General features: G+C 47.3%; 4 protein-coding genes across 5 annotated transcripts; 1 reads left to right on the forward strand and 3 right to left on the reverse strand.

The window, feature by feature from the left end:
• Nucleotides 1–49: 49 nt before the first annotated feature.
• On the forward strand, nt 50–1429 carry LOC144410216 (uncharacterized; the record flags this gene model as incomplete). The annotated part of the gene is given in 4 exon segments (XM_078105427.1): nt 50–325; nt 771–887; nt 967–1088; nt 1174–1429. Coding segments are annotated over 4 exon segments (590 nt in total), but the record flags the coding sequence as incomplete, so codon positions are not given.
• Nucleotides 1430–1654: 225 nt separating this feature from the next.
• Nucleotides 1655–5940, reverse strand: LOC120821340 (type I phosphatidylinositol 4,5-bisphosphate 4-phosphatase-A). Its single transcript, XM_040179766.2, has 7 exons — nt 5593–5940; nt 4390–4574; nt 4152–4258; nt 3758–3869; nt 3616–3668; nt 3441–3531; nt 1655–3099 (listed from the first exon to the last, which is right to left on the reverse strand). Exons 1-7 carry the CDS (start codon nt 5693–5695, stop codon nt 2956–2958), a joined length of 795 nt encoding a protein of 264 aa, XP_040035700.2. The 5' UTR covers nt 5696–5940; the 3' UTR covers nt 1655–2955.
• Nucleotides 5941–6128: 188 nt separating this feature from the next.
• LOC120821339 (putative C-type lectin domain family 20 member A) lies at nt 6129–9009 on the reverse strand. 2 transcript variants are annotated; one of them, XM_040179765.2, is made up of 6 exons: nt 8920–9009; nt 8804–8843; nt 8228–8605; nt 7265–7615; nt 7092–7186; nt 6129–6943 (listed from the first exon to the last, which is right to left on the reverse strand). In XM_040179765.2, the coding sequence occupies exons 2-6, from the start codon at nt 8838–8840 to the stop codon at nt 6815–6817; spliced, it is 990 nt and encodes a 329-aa protein (XP_040035699.2). In that variant the 5' UTR covers nt 8841–8843; nt 8920–9009; the 3' UTR covers nt 6129–6814. The 2 variants fall into 2 exon arrangements, with proteins under 2 accessions (XP_040035699.2, XP_040035698.2); XM_040179764.2 differs by having other exon boundaries at nt 6180–6943; nt 8804–8986.
• A 372-nt stretch (nt 9010–9381) lies between these two features.
• Nucleotides 9382–13403, reverse strand: LOC120821338 (E3 ubiquitin-protein ligase TRIM39). The gene is made up of 8 exons (XM_040179763.2): nt 13085–13403; nt 11685–12263; nt 11471–11566; nt 11108–11341; nt 10861–11008; nt 10698–10724; nt 10287–10462; nt 9382–10201 (listed from the first exon to the last, which is right to left on the reverse strand). The coding sequence occupies exons 2-8, from the start codon at nt 12252–12254 to the stop codon at nt 9833–9835; spliced, it is 1620 nt and encodes a 539-aa protein (XP_040035697.2). The 5' UTR covers nt 12255–12263; nt 13085–13403; the 3' UTR covers nt 9382–9832.
• Between the last annotated feature and the right edge of the window lie 1061 nt (nt 13404–14464).

A 14464-nucleotide genomic window follows, 5' to 3' on the forward strand; every position in this document is an offset into this window, starting at 1 on the left:
GGAAGGCTTTCACTGGTCTGCTTCACCGATTTGTTGTCTTTCCCCACAGTGAGGAAATCGGCCAGAGTGAGAAAGGGGACCACAAAAGAGGAGAGCGCTGAAGAAAGGGAGCCAGCCGCCAGCGATCTGCTGCCTCCATCTGCAACCGACGCCCCCCCGTCGCGGGGCAGAGGTCGTTCTGCGTTGTCGGGTGTCGGCCAGCCGGAGATTCAGAGGACGGAGACTGATGCTGCCGCCGGGGGGGAGCCGGAGCCGCAGCATCCTGAGAACCAGACCCAGGAGCCATGTGGGGAGGAGGGAGAGGAGGAGAAGTGGGACATTAAAGGTACAAAGGTCGTAAAACAAGGACACGCTTCTGAGGGAAAGAAATGAAGAAATCAGAACACAAACCTTTTTCGGGTCTTTCATTTCCAAACATTGAGTCTATGATCAGGTAAAGGGCCACACAATCCATAGAGTCCTCCATTGATTTCACATATTAATGTGCACAGAATACTTTGAAATACTACTCCAAGGTCTATAAGTTGTATAGAATTAAGCCAAATTCGTTTTGGCTCCATACGCATTCCAGTGTGCGTATATTTGTACCTAAACAGGGACAGTTTGGGCCTGAAATCCCTAGTTTAGTGTCATTGGCTGCAGAGATGTCGTCTTCTCTCCAATATAACGAGTTTATGCAACAAAAAGAGAAAAACATTTGAAATCCTGAGGCAGTGAGATCCACACAGGTCGTTTAAACCACTTCCTGGTCCTTCCTTCCTTCCCCTCAGCTGCCAGTAAGCGGACGAGGGAGCTTCTGGGACCCGAAGCCAAGCGATCTCGCTCTCAGTCTCCGTGCGTCGCCGCCGACATCGAACTGCCGGCGTTCAAACCCAACAACCCGCTCGGTGAGACTCCCGCTTCCTTTGAAGTCGCTGTTGTTTCTTCGCCCCTCCGGTTCACCTCGTTCACGTCCTCCCTCTCCAGGTCGGGAGTTCGTGGTCCCAAAGTCGGGTTATTTCTGCAACCTGTGCTCCGTTTTCTACCTGACCGAGAGCGCCGCCAAGGACCTGCACTGCAGCAGCCGCAGACACTACGACAACCTGCAGGCACGCACACACACACACGCCAAAGGCAACGCCAACAAACACACTCTGTTTGTTTGTGTTTACCTGCTTTTTCTTTTCTTAACAGAAACATTTCCAGGAGCTTCGACTGAAACCACAAAGCAGTTCCACACAAAGTTCTCAAGGCTCCGTTTCCGACTGATCCCCACTTTTAGTTTTAACTTTTACCAAATATGTGAAAGTGGTGATGGCGGACAGCTTTACCGCCCCCTGCAGGGTGTAAAGCCACATGTGATTCCTGAACTAACTGAGCACAAATAGTTCCTTTATGTTTGAGTGTGTATCCAAGAACTTAACAAATATTAAACTGTAAGATGAGATAACTTGGTTATGGTGCCCTCTCGTGCTTCTCAGCTCAGCACTCATATTAAAGGGGGAAAAAAATGTTTTACATAAGTTTACCGTATAGTATTAAATGTTACTTTTAGTCAGTTCGTTCTTGAGAAGTTAAGTTACACAAAAATGTGGTTTGAATAACAGATTGTAAATATTAAAACAAAATATTCAGTAATTCATTTGCGAGAATAAAAAAGGCATTTGAGGCAGAGGACGTTGTTAAAAGTATTACTTTGTTTCACAATATACAAAAAAGAAAAATACAATCCATCCACCGGAATAATAGACAAGAGCAAACAGTAGGAGCACATCCGTCAGTGTAGTGCAACGTGTTTCATAGTCAGCGAGTACGTACATTAAATGCTCATTAAATCAACAGAATTCTGTACAGTCAGAAAAAGATCAGCAAATATTTACACTCAACAGAGAACTGGACTTCAAAGGATTTCTTAAAGTCACTCAAACAAGTGAAAAAGCCCCTTTTAGTTAAAAGATTAGCAGAGCTTTTTTATTAATTAAATCAAATAACCGCAAGTACATTAAACCAAATGCCCCAAAATCCACGTGTGAGATGACCTGAACCCTGACAAGATGCTTTGAAAAATTGCTGCTTACTCTTAATGCCAATAATTATGTAAATTACATTTTCCTCATTATATTATCTGGTTATCTCGTGAATAACGCCCCAAGAAGGACATGTTATTTTTATACAAAAGTAAGCAGATTTTATACTCCGCTACCTGGCCGTAGACGTAAACGCATGGTTATAAACCCTTTTGATCTTAATCAAAAAACAATATTTGCACTTCCCTAAAATCCTAACATTTAATTACAATAAAGGAGTCATTTATTCTTCTAGAATGGCGGGAAAAACAAACGTTCTGGGTTAAATTATTTAAAGGACACATAAGCAAAAGTATTGTTTCACAAAGATTTTGATTACACCGCTCAGTAGAAGGAAACCCTCCTGCACTGCGTTCTCACCTCAAGCTAAGCTGATATTTGCTATTATTGCATTTCTTGGGAGGAAACACAGATTTCATAATTTGAGGTCACAAGAATTAAAACCTGTATACATTGTCGTGAATTGAACAGCAGCACCGGGCTTTGAAACGTCACGTTCGACCACCAGCTCAGAAAATATCTAGTTTTTGTCTTCATGTAATCTCTGTGGGAACCACAATCCCCAGTTTGTAATAATACAACAAAAAACTATCGACACTCGACCAAGCGTTAAGTTCCGCCCCCCCTGACGCAGACTGGCCAATCATAGCGTAGCATCAGCCAGCTCCGACCACGCCCTCGTTTAAAATGTCATTGGTAAACGTTGGGTAATAGTGACACTAGGAAGTTCGTTCCTAACGCTAGCATTAGCACTTCTGTGCTAAGCTGGATAGTGAATAAATCCATTCTGGCGTGTGTGCAGTTTGATTTTGCCTGTATATTTTGTTTCCGTCCTACTCTTCATCCACTTGCCCTCTCATCTACCTTCTCGCTCTCCCTCCCTCTCTCTCTACGTGATGTTGGATATGGGGTCGCTGATTTTCAGACACCTCCAGTAGATGCTTCTCGCCATGGTGAACAGAGCGAGCAGGATCAGCAGCACCCATGAGACGTAGATCCCTTTAGAGTGCCGGGCGGGCGTCCACGTTCCGACCTGAAGACACAGGAACGCAGACGATGAGTCAGCTCAAAAGATACGACGAGGCCAAAGAAGGTCGAGCATCTCTTTCGTGCTTTTTCTTGGATTGTTGACACTCTGCAAATCATGTGTGTGATCAAGATATCCACTGGGAACAAAGGCCTTATTTTTATTTATTTTTTATTAAACTCAATAAACTCCGTCTCCACCATTCTATTGAAGCATCGGACAGCTTGAAATACTGAAGACCTTCAAAACAACATCAAGACTGTAGTTTGTTCTACGTGCATTATTATTAATAACTTCTAAAACTGTCACACACATAAACACACACACACACACACACACACACACACCATGAGTCCAGCGGCGGAGGTGGCGAGGACAACAAACAGCAGGAAGCACAGCAAGCTCCTCCTCCTGGGGTACCGCCGACCAATAGAAGAGCTGGAAACAAGAGGCAGGAGTAACGCTTGAACAGTTGAAGAAACAAAAAAGCCGCTTTTACGGGGGAATTGTTGAGGCTCTTACACTTTTCGGCAGTGTGGACATCGGGCCAAGGTCCTGTCAGAAAACTCCGTCCACTGGAAACAGGAAGTGAAACATCACACGACTAAAGAAGCAAAGTTTGCACCTTCAAAATGGCGTGTGTGCGCGCGTGCGTGTTCCCTACCAGGAAGGTGTTGGCGCAGTGTCCACAGATGATTCGGACGCCGACGGGCTGATGCTGCGGTTCGGGACTTTCTCTGCCGATGTGAACGGGTCCCAGGTTGATGACGCGTTTACTGGCAGGAAGTAAAGAAACGTTAAAAAAAAAAAGGGTGCATTTGAAACATCTATGACCAACGGGAGACGTCCCACATGATTGCGCCTTTAAAGACACCAGCCGGTCTGCGATGATCTAAACCACAGGAGGAGATCTAAAGCTGGCGCGTCACGTTTGTTATTGAACACGCGGGTCGATTTCAAACCGGCGACATCCGAATCCTTTTCATCTAAAGTGGGTCACAACTCTCCATCGTTTCAGTCGGAGCAAAAATAGGCTCAAATAATGAAGAGATCATCACCAGTACGGTCTCGGACAGGCGATCCTCTGCGACGTGACTTTGCAGATCAGGAGACAGTTGCATGGACAGCGGACGTACTTCTTCCCGACGGGGGCGTTCTTTATCGGCTGCGGAGACAAGAGGACGGAACAATGAGGAACTGCGTCGGAGGTTCCGCGCGGGGTTTCGTTTCGCTCCAGCGGTTTCCGTTTCCCACGTCACCGGCCCGACACCCCCGTCCCCCGACCCGCCCGATTACCGTGGCTTCGTTGCAGATGTCGCACTTCACCACGTGCTGGTGCGCCTTGCCCTCCACGGGTATGGCGCTCTGGCAGACGCGGCAGCTGATGACCGGAGCGCTGCTGCCGCTGTCCGGGCTGCCCTGCGGCGAGTAGGGAGGAGGCGGCTCGCCGGCAGCCACCGGGCTGGCGAACGGCGCCAAACCTGGAGAGAGGGGGGCGCGGTTCGGGTTACACGTTCAGCTCATTATCGTACGAAATCGAGGCTTTTTTCCGCAGGTGGATGCACGCGACACAGACGCAGTCGAAAAAAACCAAACAAGACAACGCCGCACGTCGTCAGGGCAGCAATGGAACTCCACACAGGGAGTCACGTGTCTGTCAGCAGATACGGCGAAGCAGTTATACCGGTTATCGTGACGTCATAACCAGCGTGTGACAGACAGGGAAGGAGCGAGGAGGAGGAAAGAGGACATGAAGCGGAGATGAAGGCCTGATTACACCAGCGGGATACTTAAAGTCTGCGAATGATACCGGGGCTGATTATTTTTATTAACGTAGATACATTTTTTGTCTGTGCAATGTTAAATTCTTATTTGGTATGATACAGTTGGAGACCACAAACACCTTTTAAAAGGTTTAATTGAAAGGTAAAAATGGTAGTTCATTAATCCACCAAGGTGAATATCATCATCTCAGAGGGAAATAATGTTTTATTACTGAATCTCACAGCTTTTTTTTCTAATAAACTGCAGCATGAAAGTGTTTTTTTTCTACAGCAGTAAAAGACACCATCTATTATAATATAGTAAAACAATACCATCTATTTTTAAACATCTTTACTTTGAGTGTATTTTGCTCATAAACACACACTTTTATTGAAGCAGCATTAATGTTTAAAATGCAGGACTCACTGTGTTGCGTTTGTCCTAATATTACATATTAGTGTTGTAATCTGCAATGTGAGAAGGAAGCTTCAAAACGCCGTTAAACTGTATTAACGGCGCATTAAACGCGAGGGATAAATCTGTGAGTCTGTTCCCGTAACTTCAGTATTTATAGCTGACGTTAGCTAATCTGCTAGCTAGCAGGCTAACTCGCCATTAAAAAAAAAAAAATCTAACACGGGCTCCGTTTATTTACACGTTGACGATGTTCTCCAACTTGTACACAACAGTAAATAACTAGTCGTCCCCGGCAGAGGGACCGACGGGCGGACGTACTGTGCGGCTTCGGCAGGTATCCCAGCGAGCCGCCCCCGGGAGAGACGCCGTTGGCCCCGTCGCGCTGCTCGGGCAGCAGCGGCGACCGCTCCCCGTCATCCATCGCTGCCGGCCGGCCTCACGGAGAGCCTCCTGGCTCTGCGGGGGGGGGGAGGAAAATCCCGGAAGTGCCGCGGCGGAGACGCGGTTTATTTTTACGGCGCCACCGCGTAGACTTCGACGCCAAAGAAGCCCCGTCAGTCAGCTCGGGAGTTTTGACATCCACATGACACGGCGAGAACAGCGAAGGCGGAAGCGAAATAACGACAACATCGGTCACGTGCTTGCGAAATGAGTCACGTGCGTGATGGGCGGCGCGGTCGACCAATGAGGGAGCTCGGTTGGGATGGGGCGAGTTTTGTGGGAACCGCTGGACACACGGGGACGCGTTCCAATACTTAATCCTTTATTGGGTGTTGGTACCTTTTCAAAGGTATTTTACAGCCTCCTTTGTTTATTCTCAACACATTTAAGCGTTCGCTTGACAGCGGTGTTTTGAGGAGCTGTGTTTATTGACATTGATGAATAAAAATGATAACATTATTATTAAGTTCCCAAGCGGTTTAATGTCAATGTCAATCAAAATCACTCTACATGGTAAAGACAGAAAATATATAGATAATCACAATAGGACAGACACAAAATACTAAACTTTGAGGGAGTGAGAGAGAGTTGCAATGAAAAACAGATTTGAATGAATTACAAAATAAAGCATTGGAGGATTCATCTGAAGTGGATGTCGCAATTCAACCCCCCTTCATTAGACTTCAAGGTATCAAAGTATGCTACATAATGCCCCTTAAACTGTTGTTTTCACGCCACTGTTTTACAGATTAGACGATATACGACATTTAATCTGTTAAAAAACAGTCAAACCAAAAGATCCACACGCCTGTGTGTCTCCGTGCTGATTTGCTTTTTATCTTTGCCAACATAATTTATTTGTGTGTCTTGGGGATTTTACCTCTAGAAAGGCTGATGCTATCTGAGCAAAAATGTTTTTTTTTGTTGCTAAAGGTAAGTTGCAACGCAAAATGACAATATGACCATACATGTGTGCTTACATGAACACGCTCAATGGACGTAATAAACTCTTCATATATACTACTACCATATATTGACAAAGATCAAGTGAACGTTCAAGAGAAAAAATATATCTAACCATTAAAAAGGCTCGTGTGAATCAGGGAAAACACACTAGCTCCATTGGTTCTGTTTCCTCTTCTTCAGGCTTCGTCTCCTTCTCTGGAAGCTTCCACCAGCTAAGCTTTACATCTTCAGTCACTCCTTTATCGCTCAGCTTCTTCTCCACCTAGCAAACAGAAAAAAGACCACCAAGGTGACGCGGCCGGTCTTCTGAGCTGTTGGCAGTGTCATCAGGGGTTACAGGGTGCCGGACGTTAGCTGTGGTTTCATGAATCCACGCAAGCTGCCAGAAATCCCTCAACGGTGTAAGTCACCCATTTCATGATGGAGTCCATCACATCGGGGGCTCTCATGTCCGCGTAGGGGTCAGCGCTCAGCTCCAGCCTCAACAAGACTTTTCTCATTGGATCTGGACACAATATAAGAGGGAGCCGTATGAATTTAATGTAAAAAAGTAAAAAGTGGCTGAAGAAAAACCACTGCTTACCATTGTAGCAGAAAAAGGGCAGTTTTTCAGCACAATCCCCGTCTGACATTGCGAGAGGTTTGCTGTCGAGCACGAGCACGGCGCAATCCCCCAGCGCGCCCGCCGCCGAGGGGCCCCGCGGCCTCCAGGGTGTGAACGAGGGCTGCGCGCCGTCGGACCACGCCCAATCCGTCCCCGACAGCCCAATCCAGACCCGGTCCCCTCTCGCCATCTTCTGCAGCTGCTCGTTTTCCGCCCGGTTCCTCACCCGGGCCAGGCCCGTGTAGCGCCCCCTGCAGTAGCTCTGGGCGTCGCGCCAGTTCCTGGCGTCCGGCCCCAGGGAAAACCTCTCAGAGGGGGCAGTTTTGGATGCTGCAAAATGGCGAGAAGAGACCTGGTTAGCCGTTGGAACGTTTATTTATACATTTATTTATTTACTTAATTTAATTTAATTTAATATTTTTTATATTATTATTATCATTATTATTGTCATTATTATTATTATTATTATTATTATTATTATTATATTGTATATAATGTGTATGTAATGTGTATCTTTTTATTCTATTCTTCCCTGTACATGCTGCTGTGATAACAAAATTTCCCTCTTGAGGGATCAATAAAGTATCTATCTATCTAACTGAAATGGAAAGCTCGTCCCATACTAAATTAAAGTAATTCAATTGGTTATCATAACATCCCATATGAATTGCTACACCAAATAAAACAATCTGAGAAGAAACAGCATGTGACAATGACAATGACACTTCATGAGGTTTTCCAAAAAATATTTTAAACCCGTAAAAATGAATGTTTTTGCTCGTTGTCGAGTTTGTGCACAAAGTCATTTATTTGTGTAAAACGGCAAATGACAACAGGTCACAACAGCACCCATTTGACTGCGTGTGCACCGTCTTCAAACTCAACAAGATTGTGCGGTTTTTTTCAGCATCGCCGACCCAAAACGATGAAGCCGCAACGTACCGTCGTAGCAGGTGAAGTTCAAACTGACGCTGCAGTTGGTGGCGAACCATTGGCCGGCCTCGCCGACGCTCCCACAATGGAGCTCTTTTTTCAACTGTTCCCCACTCCCCCAGTTCCAGTAGGCCTCCTCTCCCTCTTTGTGGTCGTCGTCGTCCGTCAGGGTCCAACCCCAAGTTCTGTACAAACCCAGGAAGGCGCGCGGGACGTCGCCCGCAATCAGCCCGGACAGCTTCCCCAGGTCCTCCTCGTCGTTGACGGCGGCCAGATCCGTGTGTCTGTCCCGGCAGTGCTGCCGGGCGTCGGCCCACGCTTTGGGCTCGTCGACGAAGTTGAACAGACGTTTGCGGAGGGACGACGTGTCTCGGGGCGGAAACACACCTGCGGACGAGGGTGGAATTAAGATTTAACGTGAGAAGCGATGTCCTCCTTCAGTAAAAGTATTATTAGACGGGTGTGTTGAAGGGATACAAAGTGTAATTTTAATTAAGTTCTAAACAAGTATACAGTTTTCTAGTCCTGTGGTTTGCACTGACCATAAGGGTTAAGAAGAGCATGCAGTGGGTGTTCATTACTCACCTGAGAGCACCAAGATGCAGAGCAGTGTCCTCTCCATGGTCTATGTATGAATACAGATCTTCAAGAGTAATTAAGGAAAAAACCACTTTATTATTGTGACGATGATGAAAACTCACCTCTGAAGCGGAAAGCAGGCGCTGTCATTCAGGACAGCCCCGTCTGATCTTCTCTTGTTTCTTGCATCTTAATTCGGCCTTTTAAATCTGCTCACCTGGTTCATTCAAAACAGGAGGCCTGCCTTTTTTTTTTTTTCCTCAAGACATTTCCCTACATCTCCTCTCCTCTCCTGCTGTCAAACCAACTGCATGCAGGGAGGGTTTGATCCACGGGTCAAACAATTACACAACCTTTACTTTGAAGGGCAATGTTGTTGTTGTTGTGGTTACCTCCTTGTGCAGACACAATAACTTCATAACGTCCCAGTGGAGTGAATCGCTGTTTACTGAGGCGTCTTACTCGGTGCTTCCTTCCTCATCCTCCCTGCATGGTTTGGCGTGGCTCCTCTAAGAATGCAAAGCGCATGGAAACGTCCGTCTGAGCTAATGCAAAGGTTTTGCAAAACAGAAAAGGTTTCTGGATTCAAAGTAAAATGAGTTTCTTTATTTCACAAACAAATCACCAGTGAGTGAAACATGCTAGAACTTTTTCTCGTTACCTTTGTAAGCTCTGATCAGAAATACGACGTTCTCTAAGTAATGCTAACGTAGTGTGTTGTAACTGTCACAGTTTCATTGTATTATTTTGTATTTTTCAAAGGTCTCAGTGGGGTTGAGGTGGTTCAAGTGTTTTATTGTGACCCATAATCCCAATTGGTGCCAAATCTGAATCTTTTTCCAAATGAAAAGCACATTTCCTTAGAAACCTAAAAAGCCGAGGTTGAACCTTTCAAGGCTGTGATGCCTTTTATTGGGGCTGTGGGGGATTTTGATCTCAGTGAACTGTACGACCAGATCTTACTCATCAAAAACTGCGTCAGTCCAGACCTTTCCTGACGAAGGCTCATCCTAAAGTCTCCGTCTCCTGGGTGCTTTACAGAGGACTAACATCTGAGATAACCAATGGGGCCGTATTTTTCCCGTCGTCGAAGACCCCCGGGCTGAAGAAGGGGAAGATCCTCTCCGAGAACATGCACCCGCTGAAGGTGTAGACGTGAGACCTGGCCTCCACGTCGAAGAACGACACGGTGCCCTCCTCCAAATCCGTAAACACCCCCACCACCCGGGGCTTGGCCTCGAGGGTCAGAAGGACCGACGGGGAGTCCAAGGCGCGGTACTCCTCCCCGCCCCTCAGCCGCACCGTCCAGTAGCCGTTCTCCGGTTTGGAGGTAATCATCCCCTTCCTGTTGACCGAGTCCTTGACCACGCCCAGGTCCCAGAAGGTCTTCGTCCCCACGGCAACCTGAGTGACAATAAGAGAGAATTTTTTTTTTTTTTTTAAAGCTGCGGTCCGAAAAAAGGCCTCGTTCGCCGATCGAGCCGCTGACCTGGAAGTAGAACCTCCCGGACGTGAAGCCCCTCTTGGCCAGAACGCAGATGACGGGGTCGAAGCGTTGGGGGTTGTCGGGGACGACGTGCAGCAGCTCGCCGCGGCCCGCCTGCTTTCCGTCGGCTGACAGGACGATGTTGGGATGGGCCGTGTGCGGGTCCAAGACCACGTCGACTGGCGAGATCGAATGAGGAGTTCAGTCTCTACATCCATGTTACATATCACTCTTATGTGGCACTTTCCTGGTTTTGATGATGATAAATAAAAGAGGATCTAACCAAAACACACGTGTTCATTTGTTCTCTGTTTTTAATCTTGTCTTCTATTTGCAGCACAACCACCAGAGGGCAGTGAACGACTTTAAAGCAGTCTGATCACCACACTTTATTCATATTAAATGAGGTCTCACCTGCATATTTCTGCATCTTCTTCATCTCTTCCAGGAAAACAAAAACAAAAATGTTATAATGAGACAATAAAAACTTTAGAAACTTTAGAAGAGGCTAAATTGAAAGGTATCATAAGATTATCGGCCATGTTCTAACTGGACGGAACTTTGCATTTGACTCTACCTTCCGTCTTCAGGCCGTCCAGTTCGTTCTTCAGGCTCGTGTCCAGTTTGGACAGCGCCGCCCGCAGCGTCCCCACGCAGAGTTCAGGGTTCACGGCGATCTCCGTCCACTCTCTTGTGGGAGGGGCTGACATGAGAGGAGGAGACTTCTGAAAAGACATTCCAGCGTTACTGTTGTACGTTTGAACGGTGATTTTATTTTATTCCATAGTAACCCATCGCTCTCCAGTTTACGGGGTGATTGTGACCTGCAAGACGCTCAGGTGGTCCTCCGTGTCTCCCAATTCCTCCAGCTCAGCGCATCTCCTCTTCAGCTCTGTGATTTCCTGCAGCAGCTGGCGGACGAGCTCCTCCGCCCTCCTCTCTGCGGCCCTCTGCTTCTCCTCGATCTCCACGTTGGCTGCGGCTCGTCTCTCCTCGACCGAGCGAATCAGAGACGCGAAGAGGCGGTCACTCTCCTTCGTCTCCTTCTCTGCACCCGTCTGGACGAGGGATCAAAAGAATATTGAGGACATTAGTACGTATGCGGCCTCCTCAAATCACGATAGTTAGAGGCTTCGAGAGGGTTTGTTGATGGTGTCAGCCATGAACATTTCCGTCACAGGACTCACGTTGCTGAGCTTCAGACAGCTTTTGATCTCCTCCACTTTTTTCACTCGTTCCTGGATCATCTGCTGAAAGTCCGCCACGGTCTTCTTCATTTGCATCTGAAACAGCGGAATATGAATTGCAACCGCCAGGTTTGTCGCTTACATTGGGAGTAAACACGACTATGGTGTGATCATTTCACGGTGGAAAGGCCCCACGCGTTAGACAGCTGCGTACCTTCCTCTGCCCGCTCTCGTCCTCCACCGTGACGGCCCGGTGACCTTTGTGCGCCGTTTCGGTGCAGAACTGGCACACGCACCTCTGCTCGTCCCTGCAGAACATCTCCAGCAGCCTCTGGTGCTTCTTGCACATCCTGTCCTGCAGGTCGCTCACGGGCTCCATCAGCTTGTGCAGGTTCAAGGTGGCGACTCTCCGGTGGGGCTCCAGGTGGGCTTCGCAGTACGAGGTCAGGCACACCAGGCAGGACTGCAGGGCCTTCACCCGCAGGGAGGTCGCGGCGCAGACGTCGCACGCCACCTCGCCGGGTCCGGCCGAGCGCGGCGGGGGAGCCGCCGGACGGGCCGCCAGCAGCCTGAAGGCGTCCGCCAGCTCCTTGAAGGCCGCGTTGACGGCCATTTCGGGCCGCGAGGCGAAGGGCGCGTTGCAGGCGGGACACCGGCAGACCTCGCTGGCGTCCCACGCGCTCCGGATGCAGGCCCGGCAGAAGTTGTGTCCGCAGGGCGTGGTGACCGGGTCGGTGAACACCTGCTGACAGATGGCGCACAGGAACTGCTTTTCCGGCAACATTTGACCTGTCTGTTAAACATCAAACATGGGGACAAAAGGAGGTTTGGCGATTGGTTGGTTTGTTAGAGGAAGCAAACAGAACAAACAGGAACGGGTAGAAATTTAACTTGACTTAACTAGAAATATGAAACAGCTCCAGCTGAACACTGAACACTTCTCTAGTGCTCTACTCTACTCGGGTGCATTTAAATAACTTCTTGAAATTCAGGAATTATACACCCTGCACTGTTTGATGTTTGATTAGTCATCGAGCTCTGGATAAATACGCACACCTTGCTTCATACAAAAGACAGCCACATAATTAGAACCCGGCGCACCAACCCTACCAACGGGAGTTTCATGTGATCATGATGGCTTGCTATGAATACGTCAGGACATTCACACTGAATTAGGTTCCACGCATGTCAATTTGTGCATAAAGTCTTGTTAATTCTAAGTAGAAATAACACGTCAGAAGTGTAAAGAGAGGTGCAGCAAAATGACCTTCGAAATCACTAGTGAGCACATCTGTTTTATGAAATAATCATAGCACTGTAATCGTGAAACACAAGGAGACCCTTTAGTAAACTGGGCTTAAGGTCCGGTTAAATGAAATGAAATCTACAGCTCATCATTTACTCCCACAATACAGAGCACACAACTTAACTATTGGTTCAAGGGCTCAGAAGGAAAACTAAACAACTTCTTTAGCACAAACTAAAGGCAACAGGAACTTGAATAAACACTTTAAACTACACTGAATGTTCTGGGACTTGCTCTTAAGCAATTCAAACCCAAACAAAAAACGGATTCCTAATAGTTGTTTAGCTGTTTTTAAATATTTCTCATACTTCTCAGTCGGTCCGTCCCTTTGGTGTCCTTGGCGACGGCACAGCAGGTGACTCTCCGGCTGTGTGAATGAGCCTGAACGCATCGCAGGGCCAGCAGCGAAGCAGGAAAAACGTAACCTGGACGCAGTTACTCATCAGCCAGAACCCTCCCCCTCCTCCACCGCGCCTGGCGGCGTGTCGCGGCGTGTGACGTTCATGCTGCACAGTGGTAGCTCTCGCACAGGGGCGGTGTTGCGTTTCAAGTCCAACGGTTCACATTTTTCCCCGCGAAGAAACAGAAACCTGCACGGCGGTGGTGATTGTCACATGCCACGTTGTCACATGCCACGTTGTCACATGCCAAGTTGTCACATGCCACGTTGTCACACTGTCGCGTGCCTCGGTTGAGAGCACCGCTAATACGTTGAACGCTTCCTTCGTTTAGGACGTGAGGACAAGGAAGGACACGTCTGAGCACACGAGAGGCCTTGGACCGATGGACTCGACGTCGTCTCTAGTGTTTGTTGGTCCTGTCCGATAATGCCCATAGCCGGGGTCAGCTGTGGGTCGTTTGCAGATCAAAGATCAAAGGTCATGTGACGGGTTTCGCTGTAAACTGGTGGCGGTGGACAACATGCATTTAACTAGAAAGGTGCACTCAGCGGCGTGCAGCGTCCACCAGGTGTGTCTGCAGCGATCAATGTGTTGACTCGAGGTCACCGAGCCGTCTGGCAGATTACTATCTGATCAGATTTTGTATATTTTGAATATTTATATTTGCTGTATGTGCCTATATTTTGAACATGGCTTTTTTTTTTATCATTTTCTATTTTCGGTTTGAATCCACTTGAGTTCACTTGACTCATGATCAATTAATTGAACTGTTATTTGTATATGGCTGCATCATCAGTAGGCCACTTTGCATATTGTCAGCACAGTAACACAGTATTTTACTCACAGAGGGACCGACGAGCCCTTGTGCCTTTGGAGGGAACCCGTCCTTCATCTTCTTCATCAAATGCCTGTCTTTCTCCAGGCGTGTGTGCACATTTTAATTGAATAAAATGTAGCATGTATAATAAATCAGTTATAACAAGTTAATATGTCCACCAAAATTTCCCTGTTGAGGGATCAATAAAGTATCAATCAATCTATCTATCTATCTATCTATCTATCTATCTATCTATCTATCTATTTTCATGTAGTCTGTGTTCAATTTTATTCAACATTTTGCTAATAATAAATGTTTGATGATGCCGTCATTTGATGGCCGTAAGGTACCTTTTGATACGGCCTTCAATCTGTACTAACATGTAGGTGTTCTAATTATAACTCACATTGTAGAGGAAGTTGGAGGAACGGATGTACTGTGCGTTCCACCCAGTGCTTATTATCTTAATT

Source organism: Gasterosteus aculeatus, chromosome 7, assembly GCF_964276395.1.
Source record: "Gasterosteus aculeatus chromosome 7, fGasAcu3.hap1.1, whole genome shotgun sequence".
Taxonomy (NCBI): domain Eukaryota; kingdom Metazoa; phylum Chordata; class Actinopteri; order Perciformes; family Gasterosteidae; genus Gasterosteus; species Gasterosteus aculeatus.